At 34.2% G+C, this 13,549-nt stretch overlaps 1 protein-coding gene across 1 annotated transcript; it reads right to left on the bottom strand.

Annotated features, from left to right (window-relative positions):
• Positions 1 to 301: 301 nt before the first annotated feature.
• Positions 302 to 12,176, bottom strand: LOC115992590 (pleiotropic drug resistance protein 3-like). Its single transcript, XM_031116817.1, has 24 exons — positions 11,769 to 12,176; positions 10,886 to 11,009; positions 10,621 to 10,706; positions 10,350 to 10,434; positions 9,877 to 10,036; positions 9,412 to 9,488; positions 9,275 to 9,328; positions 9,078 to 9,168; positions 8,283 to 8,584; positions 7,924 to 8,205; positions 7,513 to 7,826; positions 7,258 to 7,418; positions 7,083 to 7,186; positions 6,845 to 6,998; positions 6,616 to 6,759; positions 6,431 to 6,504; positions 6,008 to 6,340; positions 5,096 to 5,386; positions 3,829 to 3,912; positions 2,988 to 3,121; positions 2,567 to 2,794; positions 1,730 to 1,901; positions 1,358 to 1,612; positions 302 to 673 (listed from the first exon to the last, which is right to left on the bottom strand). The coding sequence occupies exons 1-24, from the start codon at positions 12,101 to 12,103 to the stop codon at positions 407 to 409; spliced, it is 4,311 nt and encodes a 1,436-aa protein (XP_030972677.1). The 5' UTR covers positions 12,104 to 12,176; the 3' UTR covers positions 302 to 406.
• Between the last annotated feature and the right edge of the window lie 1,373 nt (positions 12,177 to 13,549).

Raw genomic sequence — 13,549 nt, 5'->3', positions numbered from 1 at the left:
AGGATGAGATTTTACAAAGCCCTTATATAGCGGGTTATGTGTTACACAATTATTGGCATATTAGTTTGTAAGTATTTTGTAGTAAAATTGTTAGTAGCTTTAACGTTTTCTGTCACACCACTTGGGACTTTCTGTGATTTACAAGCAAACCATAAGAATCCATGCTACAAGAACTATATTTTCTTGGCGTACAATTGAGTTGTCAAATACCACCCTTCATCACATTGTCTTTCTGATGGAGGGGAAGGTATTGATTCTAAAATCTCTGGTTCTATAGGCATGTCACAGAATTTATATACTGCCAAAAACTATTTTTCTTGTCATGCAATAGAACTGCAAATATCTATACATATATTTATGCCATACAATTGCGTGGAGTGTATTTCAAGCAATTTTTTGCTCATTTCTACCTCCGTTGGAAATTTAGTTTCCCTATGCAATAGGCAAACAGGGAAGCGTAAATAATTGGATAAGCAATGAGCACAAAGGCCACAAGGCCCAATTGATCTTGTCGAAAGCCATAATAATCTTCAAGAAAGGAACCAACTGTCTTGAGCTCCCCAAAGATTAGTATCTCCTTCTTTATATCTCCATATTGTGAAGTCAGCAGGCCATTTAGGGACCAAGATGTAGGGCAGATCCAATAGCACCAGACCCACCACTTAGGAATTTTCTGCATATTAAGTAACACAGTTATTATGTTTAGCTTGACTGTACCCAATGCTTAATGGTATAAGAAGTACTACACCGTGGAACAACTTTCTTTATGATCCATTCAGGTATGATAACTTTTTAAAGACTATTTGCAAATCCCTAGTACCCATGCAGACATGTGTAAGGAAAGAAACTGAAAGTGGTGTTACTATCTTCTGTGAAAGGAAAATGCTATAGATACTACCAAAAACTGAGGTGACAATCAATGTGATTGGTGCTACATCAACAACATGATAAATAAATTTCTGAATTACTTTTTTTTTTTTTTTTTTTTTTTTTCTTTAAAAGTTGACATGCAGTTTGTAAGGCTTATGCAGTAGCCATATATAACATCACTCTATGGAAATAGCAAAAAGTTTTGGGGGCACATGCAGAAATTTTTCTCTAATGCTCTTCCACCTTTCTAGGAAACTTCGGTAAGAAGTGGTAACTCACTACATTATTTTTGCATTCTCATTTTCATCATGTTAAACATCAGATAGACAAGGTAATGAATATTCTAAGAATGAGAATGTTCTTGGTACAGAGGAAGATATCCCTTGTGTGTTTATAAATGCTTCTATCCATTTAACATATTTTTCCTGTTTATAAGATTAAACCAGCATTCTAAGTGACTACTTATAGAAGAGTTGAAAGGGTTTACCGGTCCTGGCATAAGGAAGCCTGAGAAAATGTTCAATATGGTGTAGATTGCAGCTGCCAGTATGGAAGCTACATCGATACTTGTGCTCATTGAAACTAGCAGCATCCCTAAATATACAAAGTAGAGAAGAGAACAGAATGTGGCATAGAAGTACCAAAAGACCTTGTAAGCTGACCAGTAGAATCCTATTGCTGGATATGTAATGGCCACATACAAAATTGTTTGCAAAATTACATAAGGTATTTCCATGATCACCTTCAACATTAAAAAAAAAAAAAGTTATTACCCTTGTTATTCATCAAATATCAAGACAATACAATTGATTTTGTAAAAGAAAAAAATTGTTGTTCTTTGATAAAAGCACTATCAAACCTGTGCAAATGAGTAGGCATTTGGGGAGTACATTCCTGCGAATTTTTCCCGGTACAGAACAGTGCGCTCAGTTGCCACATATGGAAGAACTGTTGAACAGTTGTTTAAGCCCAAGAATATTACAGCCATATACATTGATCCAAGGATGTTGAACAAATCCTGCTCAGTGTTTCTTTGGAAAGAAAGAAGAAAAAGAAGGAATTTAAAAGCTTCACATGCCAGTCTACTACAAATATTAGCTGCAGGAAGCTTTATAATATCCACAATTAATAAACAAAAGTTCAATCAAGCTTGTAATTTTTGTTTATTACCATGGATTTATAAGGATGGTAATGACAGAGTGTTTGACATGTTTTTTTTTTTTTTATTAAAGTAATGAAGGAAATGAAAAAGACTGCATCATAGTGGTTTTCAATGTTTTGTCTTTTGAAAGAAATTTATTATTAAGAATAAACACAAGAAATTTTCTATTCTATTTTCCTCCAAACTAAGAGGTTGGGCCTATGTGTGATGGTAAATGTCTTCCACCAAAAGCAACAAGTAGCGGATTTGAGTCCGGAAATCAGTCGTTTCAATAAATTGGGATAAGACTACCTATCATGACCTTTCCCAAACCCCCCATAAGTGGGAGCTTTGTGCACTGCATACAACCTTCCCCACCCCCCTTCTGAGTTAAAATAAGAGTTAAAAGAACAATGAAATAGAAAAATATATCCCAAAGGTTTTTTTTTCAGAGATCTCGTTATCTCAATGCATATGTATGTCTAGATGCATGTACTTTAAAATTTTCTAAAAAAATTGTTATCTAAATGTATGCATGTATATCTAGATGCTTACATCTCCTTTCCTTTCTGCCAAAAGACTGCCCCAAACAACAGTGCTGCAGCAATTATAAATAGGAAACGTGCCAAGTTGTATTCAGGACTTCTCCAATAAGATAAGTGTTGTTTCCATAGGCATGCCATAAACTGCACCCAACCACTTTGTGCATAAGGAGTGGGAAAGTGCAAGTCTCTTGAACCTGGCTGTGGCTCACTCAACTGTCTTACCAACTTGATGGTGTCACTAGAATACAAGAACAATAAAAAGATTATAATTAATTAGAAACCAAATAGAATTATCATAAGTCATAACCATGTGTAAACGATTGGGAAAAGTTTAAATTTGCTAGATAGAGTGATGCATGCCTTTTTAGGAAATTAATTCGACACAATTTGCAACAAAGCTTTCCTATCAATCTTAGTAAATATATACTAACCGATGCAGAGGTGAATCCTTATAAATTCTGGAAAAATCTATATCAAGATCTGCTTCTACTGAAGCAGAAGTAACTTCTAACATCCATGTTGCTGGATTATAATTATTTTTTATCTTTGGCACACCAGCAATACCCTGTTGAATAGAAAAATATATTGAAATCAGTGATTTATAGCAACCTACATGCTTGGATTTATTTAATATTGTCAAATTTAAAGAAGTGAAAGATAGTCAATGGTGAGCATTTTTAACTTTTCAAGTTTTTTGTTAGGAGTATTATATATTCCCTTTAATGATTTTGATGTTTTATGGGTAAATAATAATCACTAATTCCACCAAAATAAGGTAAGACGTTAACACTTCCAGCAGGGACTGGACAGGTGGAGGAGGTTACTGGCGTATGTAGATATAGTTCAAGCACTCTGGAAATTGATATGTACATTCTTGGATTAATCAATATGCAGAAGATAATAGCACATTTAGAAACCTATGTAATGATTTCAGAACACTTTGGAAACTTTAACTAGAATTTTCTTGGGATTCAAGACCCAATTTTTGGTTAAGCTTTTGGTGGAACTCAACTTTTACATGCACTAGAGATTCTCTCTTTAACTTGTATGATTCAATGTTAATTGCCATGTCTTATGCAAGTAAAGTTATGTATGTTATTCAGCCAAAAATTTATCCTTCTCATGCGTCTATTTATTACATATACAGATGGTTTTAGTATCCGTCAGTTGTCTATCCACGCAAGGAAACAACATGCTATAAAAGAATGTTCAGTGTTATGACTAGAAATTTGCTTGCTTGTTACAACATAAATTGCTGGCAGTCTGGCATACCTCAAAATATTCAATAAGTTTACTTGAATGATGACCTAGAATTCCAGAATAAATGATCTGTCCTCCAGTTTTCATTAGAATCAACTGCACCAAAAAGATTACTGAGTTGTACAAAATATCATTTAATAGCAATACTAAGAAGATTACAGAAAATATTTTACAGTCGAACATGTGCCTCATGTTATCTTAATAAATTTAGCAATTTGTCCTCATGGTTTGAGATACCATATAAATCTAAGTAAAGATAAAACTTTGATGAAATGCTCAAAATTGTGATATATTTTAATTTTGTACTATGCACAGAACATCAAAATCATAGTAAGAAAGATACTAAAGAGTGATGGATAATGTTAGTATAGTTTGCTCATCCACAACTATGAGGAAGGAAAAATTGCAGAGCATGTTGCTTTAGAATGACTGGTGCATACAAAACAATAGGCAGGTAGGATTTGAAATGAAATTTGTTAAATTACCAATTATCCCAAAAGCGTAAGCTGTTAGGAAATGGTGAATTTAATCACTTAACCATAAGTACTGCTCTGATACCATATTAAATTACCAATTGTCCCAAAAGCTTAAGCTGTTAGGAAATGATGAATTTAATCACTTAACCATTAAGTCTAACAAAATTAAAGGCTAAGTTGCTTAGAAGCACAAGAATGGGTTCAACTCTTCAAGAGCACTCTCTTGGAACAAGCAATAGGCTCAAATCTGCTTTCTCATAAAAAAAACTTAGTATTTTTGTACATTCTTGAGTTATTTGTAATACTAGGCTCAAGTTCTAACTGTTCTAGATAAGAAAGCAAAAGCAATACCAAAAATGATGCGGATTCAGGTAGAAAAATATCATAAACTTTTCAGGTAACTAATTATATAGCTGTGGATAGGATAACATAACAATCCATATTATGACCCACATTTAGTTCAGATTAAGGACCTTTGAGTTGAATTGAGTTGTATCCATAGACTAAAAGCCTATAAAAGCTACCCAGAAGATAGAAATATGATTTTTAGGTAGATTTTAGCACAGGAAAAGCAAATCTACTGTAATCATTTGACAGGTCAATGTTCCTCGGATGACAAGATACCAACAACATGCTCCCTACAAAGACCCTGTAGTATAATTAGCCCAAAAAGAATGAGATGACTTCTAATTTTACGGCCAGGATAATTTAGCCAAAATTTGTTAGTAGATAAATCTTATAATCTCAATATTAAAAGCTGGAGTATGTCGTAATTTTCTAAAATAAGGCACTATTTCTTCTACCTCATCGAAAGCCTCGAATATGTCAATGCTTGGTTGGTGGATGGTGCAAACCGTTGTCCTTCCTGTGGATACTACATTCTTCACTGCACGCATGACAATTGCAGCTGCTCTCGCATCTAAACCCGATGTAGGTTCATCCATAAATATTATTGATGGATTTGAAACAAGCTCCACTGCAATTGTCAGCCTTTTACGTTGTTCAGTAGATAGGCCACTTTGGCCTGGAATTCCAACTAACGAATCTTTGATACCATCAAGTTCAATTGTTTCAATAACTTCTTCTACAAATCTCTGCATGACATATTATAGAGACTGTTATGAATGCATTATAATATTGTAGACCATGTAATTCATAGAGTATCTATAGCAGTATACTAACTTCAATAGAAATTTTACGTACTAGTATCAGTTATTGTTTGTTTGTGCCATTTGCACCAATATTCAGGGTTTTATGCATTTATCTAAACATGATTTGAAATCTCCTTATCATTCTCTTGTTTTTCCCACAAATTTTAAGCAAATTACAGTGGTTGTTTAAGTGTTAAAAATGTTACACATTAGTGGACACAAGTCTCAAGTCATTAAGTTTCTGTCATGCCAATATTTTTTTGGGACAATGTCATGTATTGATCTTAATCAAAAGTCAACAGTCACAATCCCCATGACAAATCAAAAACTTGAAGATTCACTCCATTAGACCCACCAATGCCTTCTCTATTTTCTTATCGTTACAATAATTATTGAATTTGACTTAGATTGCTAAAGACTCTTGTAGCCAGTCCATATAGTTGGTATAAGGCTTAATTTAGTAATGCAGACAATCTTGAAATTTTGAGTCCCTTCAGAAATTGTTTGAAATTCTATACGATAGTACTATTGATAACTATGGAGAGGAACTGGAGGATATCATACAGCTTTTGTGTCTGAATCAATCTCAGGTGGCAATCGCAACCAAGCCGAGTATGTCACTGATTCTTTTACAGTAATCCATGGAGAATGTATATCATTCTGCTCACAGTAACCTGATATTCTTGCAAATGTCTTCTGGACCTTGGGATACCCTCCTATTCTTATATCTCCTTCAACAGTACCTCCAGTTTTCCTCCCAGAGAGGACGTCCATGAGAGTTGTTTTTCCAGCTCCACTTACGCCCATAAGTGCTGTAAGAATTCCTGGCCTAAATGCTCCTGTAATATCACGAAGCAACTGAAGCTTTTTCTGACTGAAACCCATCTCTCTCATTTCCTGTGCAGAAGGAATGTAGTAACAAGTAAGTTCTACCTTGTATACATATTCAAAATAATCATATGTGAATCATCATTTGCACTTGATTACCGGAGGGGTATCAACAAAGTATTGCACATCTTTAAATGATATTGTCAAGGGCTCAAATGGCAGGACCAGCCTCCCTGTACAACCAACCACATTCTCTTGTATCATCTTAGAACCAAAAATTTATTTACTGTATTGAGAATTAATTTTTTTGTTAACTAACTTATTGGCTAACAGTTTTATCTTACCAGAATTTCTTGTTTCTACAGTAGTTTGCAGAGAAGTAGCTAGAGTTGATTGGTTATCCAGCTCTGCGCTTCCATTACAATCATCTGTTCCTCGTAGCTGAGAGAAATTTTTTTTTGAAATAATAGCTCGAGAAATCTTTGGAGCTGTATTCATGATAGGCTAACAGGTGAATGGATGAAATTTAAAAATTCAATCTTTATGCTTGTTTATTAATTGAAATGAACTTACGCTTTATGTAAGTTAAGGCTAAGATAAATCCAATATCGAAAAGTATTGTGAACCCGAACAAAGCTCCCAATGATATCCAATAGAAATAGCCATCAAAGTTCAAACCATGAGTAGTTAGAACCTCCATTCCTATGGTCATGTTTCCTTTCGAAACCTACAAAATGAGAATGAGCTAAAGCTATTTAGTTGCTCTTGTAAATTAGCATGGCAAAAAAATATTAGGTCTTCTTCAAAGTACCTTTTGCCATCGTGGAGCAAGAAATTCATTCAGTGCTATACCTATTTCCGCATAACTCATGGGAGAAAGCCAGAAACCCCATCTCAACCAAGGTGGTAAAGAGGCTACAAAGAAGAAACTCTGTAAGTAGTCTAGTTGTTATCCCTGAGAATCAAAGCAAATAATTTATACTCACGTCGAGGAATAATGAAGCCTCCAAACAAAAAGATTAATACTAAGATCAAAGCACCACAAGTTGATGCAGTAACCATAGTCCGGAAAACTGAGGCAATGAAACGACACATGGACGTTGATTCTAGATGTAGAGCAAACAGCAAAAGGAACTGGAAGAAGAACCTAAGCCATATGTAGAAAATGTATATTAATGCTTAAAGAGAGAGAGATTATCCTTCTAATATTTTTGTTCAATTGGATTTTGAAAAGTACTTACCTTTCTACCTCAGGGCTATACCCAACAATATAGTAAGTCATTACTGTCCAAAGTATTGAATCAACCAAAGAAAGTGGAATCTTTAGGAGAGATGCTGGAATAGAATATGCCCATGCCGGATACAGATAGAATGATCTTTGCTTGTAAACCACTGGAAGTCTAGTGATTGTCAAGGACAACTCTGCAACTCCATTAGTCATGAGTCTTACAATTGTATAAAATAGACAGCCCAAAAAATAATTGGCACCGATCAAGTCGACAGTTGTTTGAGTACGCATAAATACTGTCATTGTAATAAATGCAGTGATGATGAGCTGCAGGATAAAGGAAGGGGAAATGTGTTAGTTTAATGTGATTGAGAATGTTATTGTAGATGCACCAGCCTAAGTAGTCATATGAGTAAATTATCACCTGCATCGTTTTGAAAATATAGACAAATGAATTCCGTTTCATGAGAAGTAGCTCTCTGGCCATGCAAGCTTTGAACATCTCCCATTTGCTCAAAGAGTAAATATCAAATGACAAGGCACTATTGTGGCTCTTAGATTTATCATATGGTTTTGAGAGCTCATCATTTAACTTCTGTCCTAAAGAACTAGCTTTGAACCTTTGAGAGAACTGATCCACTGAAACATAATTGTATGGAAGGTCAGCATGGTACCAGTATTGTTCTTGATCCTTCCTGGAGATAACCTGCAAATGTTTGAAATTTGAGCGTATGAAACAATTAGGATTAATGTCAACTGTAAACAGGAATCATGTTCTCTCACCTCCTGAAGGAAGTCTGCAGCACCTTTTCTTTCTGGGCACTTGAAACCACAATCCTCAAAAAATTGAAGTACATGAGTTCGAGGACCATGGTATACTATTTTCCCTTCTGCCATTAATATCACTTCATCAAATAGATCAAATGTTTCAGGAGCTGGCTGAAGAAGTGAAACTAATGCAGTTGTATCTGTGATGTGCACCAATTGCTGAAGGCAGGTAACTATCTGAAAGGTTGTGGAACTGTCTAGTCCAGTCGATATTTCATCCATAAAAAGAGCTTTTGTGGGACCAACAATCATCTCCCCTGCCAGGCAAAGTAGCCATGAAAACCCTGGGTTGAGAAAAATATTCCTGCATGGAAAATATTTTCTTTCCTTTTCTCACAACACTAGGGAACAGGTTTTACAAATATAAGACCATTTTTGATAAACTACCACTTCATGTGAGATTTTTAACTTTTAAAATGGCAGTTAGAGTGGACACAGGGTTCAAATTCAGGACCACATGCTCTAATACCATGATAAATTCTCACTTGTCCCTAATGTTTAAGCTGTGAAGAAATTATGAACTTTATCATTTAACTATTATTCTAACCATTTTAATTGCCCCACAAAAGAAAGTGGGAGGAAGTAGCAAAAAGATTGCCCAACAAAAGCTTTTAGAAAGATATCAAGCTTGTATTGATTTTTTTTCTTGTTCAAGGGAACCTCTTATAGAATTTATAAACTGAGATGTGCTAGTAGTGGTAGAATCATTAGCAAAACGAAATTAACAGCATGTTTATCATTTTTAACAACCTGTAGTTAACCTTTTCTTCTGGCCACCGGAAATGCCTCTTTTCAATGCATCTCCAACCATTGTATCACTGCAGATATCGAGTCCAAGGATCTAAAAGGCCAAAATATTGTACTTTACACATCAAATTTGATAAAAACTTCTTGTTTGAAATATTCCATTGCCTACTTTAATCAAGCTCTGCTTAAAGAAAAGCTACCTTTAAAACGTAGTCTGTTTGGAGATTTCTTTTTTGTCCTTCTACTGATATTGCCTGCAAGTATTTTGTTACTGCCTAATATACTCTCAAAAGACTTTTAGTAATTACTTTAAAAAAAATTGCCAACTTATGAATACCTTCATATAGGTGTCAATGTCAGGGTCAGGGACAATCCCTTCTTCCTTCTCTCTTCTGCTTACTTCCATCATGATATCTGCAGAGTGGAAAAAAAAAATGTTATTGGTAGTGGCTCATATTCTGAATGAGAAAGTAACACAAGTATCTAGTTTAAATGTCTCAAGGTACAGTAAGGTATGTTAGGAAATTCAATGTACTGGGTTAGGGTTTTTTAATAGGGGCAGACTGGCAGTATAAACATGTAAACCCTAGTTTTTCATATAGAGGAATGATTAGCCACTCACTCCTGTGGATATAGGCACACTACTGAATCATGTAGATCTTTACGTAGATTATCTTTTTTTTTTTTCACTAAAATTTCATAAACAGAAATCTTCAACAAGAAATAAGTTCAAATTAAATAAATTGATATGGGTGCACAACTACCCTGCTAATAACTACATGAAGGAAACAAGGAACCTTACCTGCTCTGCTTCCAACACCCTGGCAGCGTGCTGCAAAGTCGATTGTTTCCCTCACAGTCATCTCAGCTAGGTGCAGGTCATGTTGGCTTACGTAAGCTGATGTTTTCTGTGGAATAAACTCATCTAGCATGTAGCCATTATAAGAGATTTGCCCTGCCACCTGTAGTGAGGAAAAGCTGAAGATTATTGTAAAGATTGTGACATCCAGATATGATTAGTTTGTAAACATGTATATGAACTATAAATAAGATTATTTTCCTCTAAGTTCATAGTAATTGAAATCCTTATGTGCATGAAAAGGCATAAATGCGATGGCTGATCATGTTTTTTGAAACTACCCATGTTTGGGTGTAATTTCTTTATGATTTGAAATTAAAGTACATAGAATCTTGAATTTTTTTAAGAATGAAAATTTATTTCCTAGCATTGTATTGCTTTTAAGCTTGTCTACTATAGTTTTTTGAAATACTAACGTCAAGAGATTGATCAAGCTTTCCTGCAAGAGCCAATAATAAGGTCGTTTTCCCACAGCCTGGTGGACCGAGAAGAAGTGTAAGCCTGCATTCATAGAGAAATTCCATATGTGAACAATTTTGGCCCACCTCCCAAATCTTAGCATACTGTTCTACTTATATAACTTGGCTGACTTGGTGAGTTGGTTCTGTTAGCATTGATTTAATGTAAATTTCTAACCATATAAATTTTATGCTTTGCTGCTATGCAACGAACATATATATGGCTTACCTTGATGGTTTGATGATGCCACTGACATCTTTTAAAATGTTTATCTTGGCTTCTTGAGAATTGCACTGGATTACCTTTGTAAAAACCTGTCCAAGAGATAAATTCAGTAGAATTGTCAATCAAAAGTTGTAGCTCTTTTTGCTGATGACGACAGTGGAATTTTTTTTTTTTTTTTATGTATTATTTCTTCGACTCAGGATTTAGAGGTAGAACAGGAAGTTGGCCTGGATATTTCTACAATTAGAAGGTAGAAATGCCTACTTACTGATAAGGGACTCATGATGGAATTCCATAGTGTTGGAAGAGGCTTTCCTTGAACTACCTCGCACTTTGCATCCACAAAGAGATTCTTATATCTCACCTCCACAGTAGGTAACTTTACGTTCACTCTAACAGGAAAATTCACTTTTTAATTCATCAAAATGATACATATCTCACTAATGTCAGTCAGGAAGAGTTCCATATACACTGATATACACATGCATAAAACTCATATGACAAAAAAGATAAACAAAGATAGATAGAAGCAGAAAAAAAAAAAGGATCCAGCATTTTCTACCTGCACCACAATAAAATTAATGACAAATCAAAGAAAGTTTTAAATAAATTAAGAAAATATCTAACCCTTGAGCACAGATTTTATCCACCTAACAATTCCTACAACTAATTAAAAGGCTTTATTTTTTCAATTCTGCCAAAGCCTAAGGGCAGGACAACCAAGGATATGTATGGTAGTTTGATTTTGTGGATTGGATGTATCATCAAAGGAATTTTTTTTATAAAACCAGTTTACTTTGACCACGAAGTACTTAACTAATATAAGATCCAAAAAAGCTTTACTGCTCTGATAACTTATGATAACAACAACTAAGCCTTGCTCCCAAACTTTTAGGCTCAGCTGTGGATTCTCAACAAACTAGTCAAGTTCAACTACATGTATTGTTACTCTAATCACTTATAAGTTGCAGAAAATTCTGTTCTGTGACAGGCTGAAGTTAGAGGTCATAATAGAAATAAAAACATAGCTTCAGTCATCTGTAATTTAGAGGCCTTTGGAGTGCTATTCTGACTGGTAAGAAAATATATGTAAACGAAGCATTTGGAACGAGATAAGCATTTCACTATATATGAACTAAAATTTGAGATACCTGTCTATTCTGTCTCTTAGTTTCTGCAGCAACCGGAGATTATCATTCTCAATGTGCTTTATGAGCTTCTCAATAAACAGATGTCTTTCAACTGCTTCAAGCTTGGTAACATCAGTCACTCTCTTACCTTTAAATTCTTTTCCACTTCCATTGTCATGATCAATATCAAATACTGAGGTTCTGAGCCGTTTGAATGTTGGTAGTCTCTCAATTGCTGCCCATTGCAGCTCAAGTTCCTCATCTTCCTCTATGATAGAATCTCCACCAGCCTCGAGAGTTGAAGCATGGTGTTGAAATGATGATTGGGTGCTTTTTCCAATTGTTGTTAGCTCCATTTTATGAACTGATATTTTTTTTTTCTTGGCCTTCAGTGAGGTTGTCTATAATGAGTATTGTAGACAACTTCTTGTATTTCTAATAACCCAAGAAAAGAAAAGACACTGCTTTTTTAATTTAACCAGTAATATCCCAGATTTTTTTTTTTTTTTTTTGCTGAAAGCAATTTCCCAGATATTTATTGATCCCAAGTTGCTTTGGAATATAATGTAAACTATTAGATGTTGGACCAAATTTTCCAAATACCATAGTTTTAGCAAAATTTAAGGAAAAAAGAACATTGACAAAATTATTTAATTATGTAGCACATTTTCGAGTTCCAAGAAGCACAGTCTCTACTGTTTGGCATGCCATGCGAGCTATATGGAACTCGAATTTGAGTTGAAATCCAAATTTGTCGAACTTGAATTTCAAAAATATGATGTATAACTAAATAACTTTGATAGAATGCCTTCAAAAAATTTGCTAAAATTGTGACATTTTGTAAATTTGGCCTAAATGTTGGGATTGTATAGTTGCAGAAAGGGACAACTAACTTCTTCGAGGATTTTCAATCTTTCTTCTCTGCTTTATGGCATACGCAGCTGCCTATTGATGGAGACCGGTCTCCAGAATTTTTTTTTTTTTTTTTTTTTTTTTTTTTTTTTTTTCAACCTAGTCTCTATAAATTTAACACGTTAGAATAATGGTTAAATATTTAAATTTTTTAATAGTTTAAACTTTGTGATCAAGTAGTAATTTATTAAGGTATAGAGCTAATATTTTGAGTTTGAACTTTGTCTCTACTCTTCTTCTCATTTAAAATTAAAATTTTATTTTTAAAAAAAAAAAAACCTAAAAATTCTTTGGACCTCACTTATTAAGAAGAGTATGGACCAACACATGAGGAGTGGTGTTAGAATAATAGTTAAAAAATTAAATTTACTGTTACTTGATAGCTTAAACTTTTGAGATAGTTTCTCAAAAAAAAAAAAAAAAAAACTTTTGAGATTAAGTGGTAAGTTATCCTAATATGGTGATATGTTTATATTTAAAACCACTAAACCATGACTCTAAAGTCTAGATAAACCATGACTCTAGATAATTATGTTTTCTTGTTGTGTCTAGTTTTGTATTATTGCCGGTCCCGTTAGTTCCAAAATGATTAACTATTGGCAATCCATATCCAAAACTTTGTTTAATTGTATTTCAAGTCTTAGCCTAGTGTGTCTAGAAAATGTTCAAGTGACATCAATTGAAGTCATAATCTGAACAAACCCAAAGACTTCGAAACCAACCGATCAATTGAGACTCAATAAATCTTGACACCAGCTTGACACTTGGCAATCGATCTAGCTTCGGGATTGGCTGAAACGTTTTAATTTAAGTCAGCTTTAATTGTGGTCTTTTTTAACCCTAATAGAGAGTTTATTTAAGGACCCATTATGCACTACGTATTCAAAGAT

This window comes from Quercus lobata, chromosome 5, assembly GCF_001633185.2.
Source record: "Quercus lobata isolate SW786 chromosome 5, ValleyOak3.0 Primary Assembly, whole genome shotgun sequence".
Classification (NCBI taxonomy): domain Eukaryota; kingdom Viridiplantae; phylum Streptophyta; class Magnoliopsida; order Fagales; family Fagaceae; genus Quercus; species Quercus lobata.
The sequence above is the reverse complement of the archived record's forward strand: the minus strand, read 5'-3'. Positions and strand labels throughout refer to the sequence as shown.

Excerpts from the sequence above, each read along its gene's own strand:
- LOC115992590 (XM_031116817.1), bottom strand. The coding sequence starts at position 12,103 with ATGGAGCTAACAACAATTGGAAAAAGCACCCAATCATCATTTCAACAC. Across the intron at positions 3,122-3,828 it reads AACTTATTGAATATTTTGAG|GGTATTGCTGGTGTGCCAAA; the intron begins GTATGCCAGACT and ends TCTATTCAACAG. Across the intron at positions 2,795-2,987 it reads AAGGATTCACCTCTGCATCG|TGACACCATCAAGTTGGTAA; the intron begins GTTAGTATATAT and ends CTTGTATTCTAG.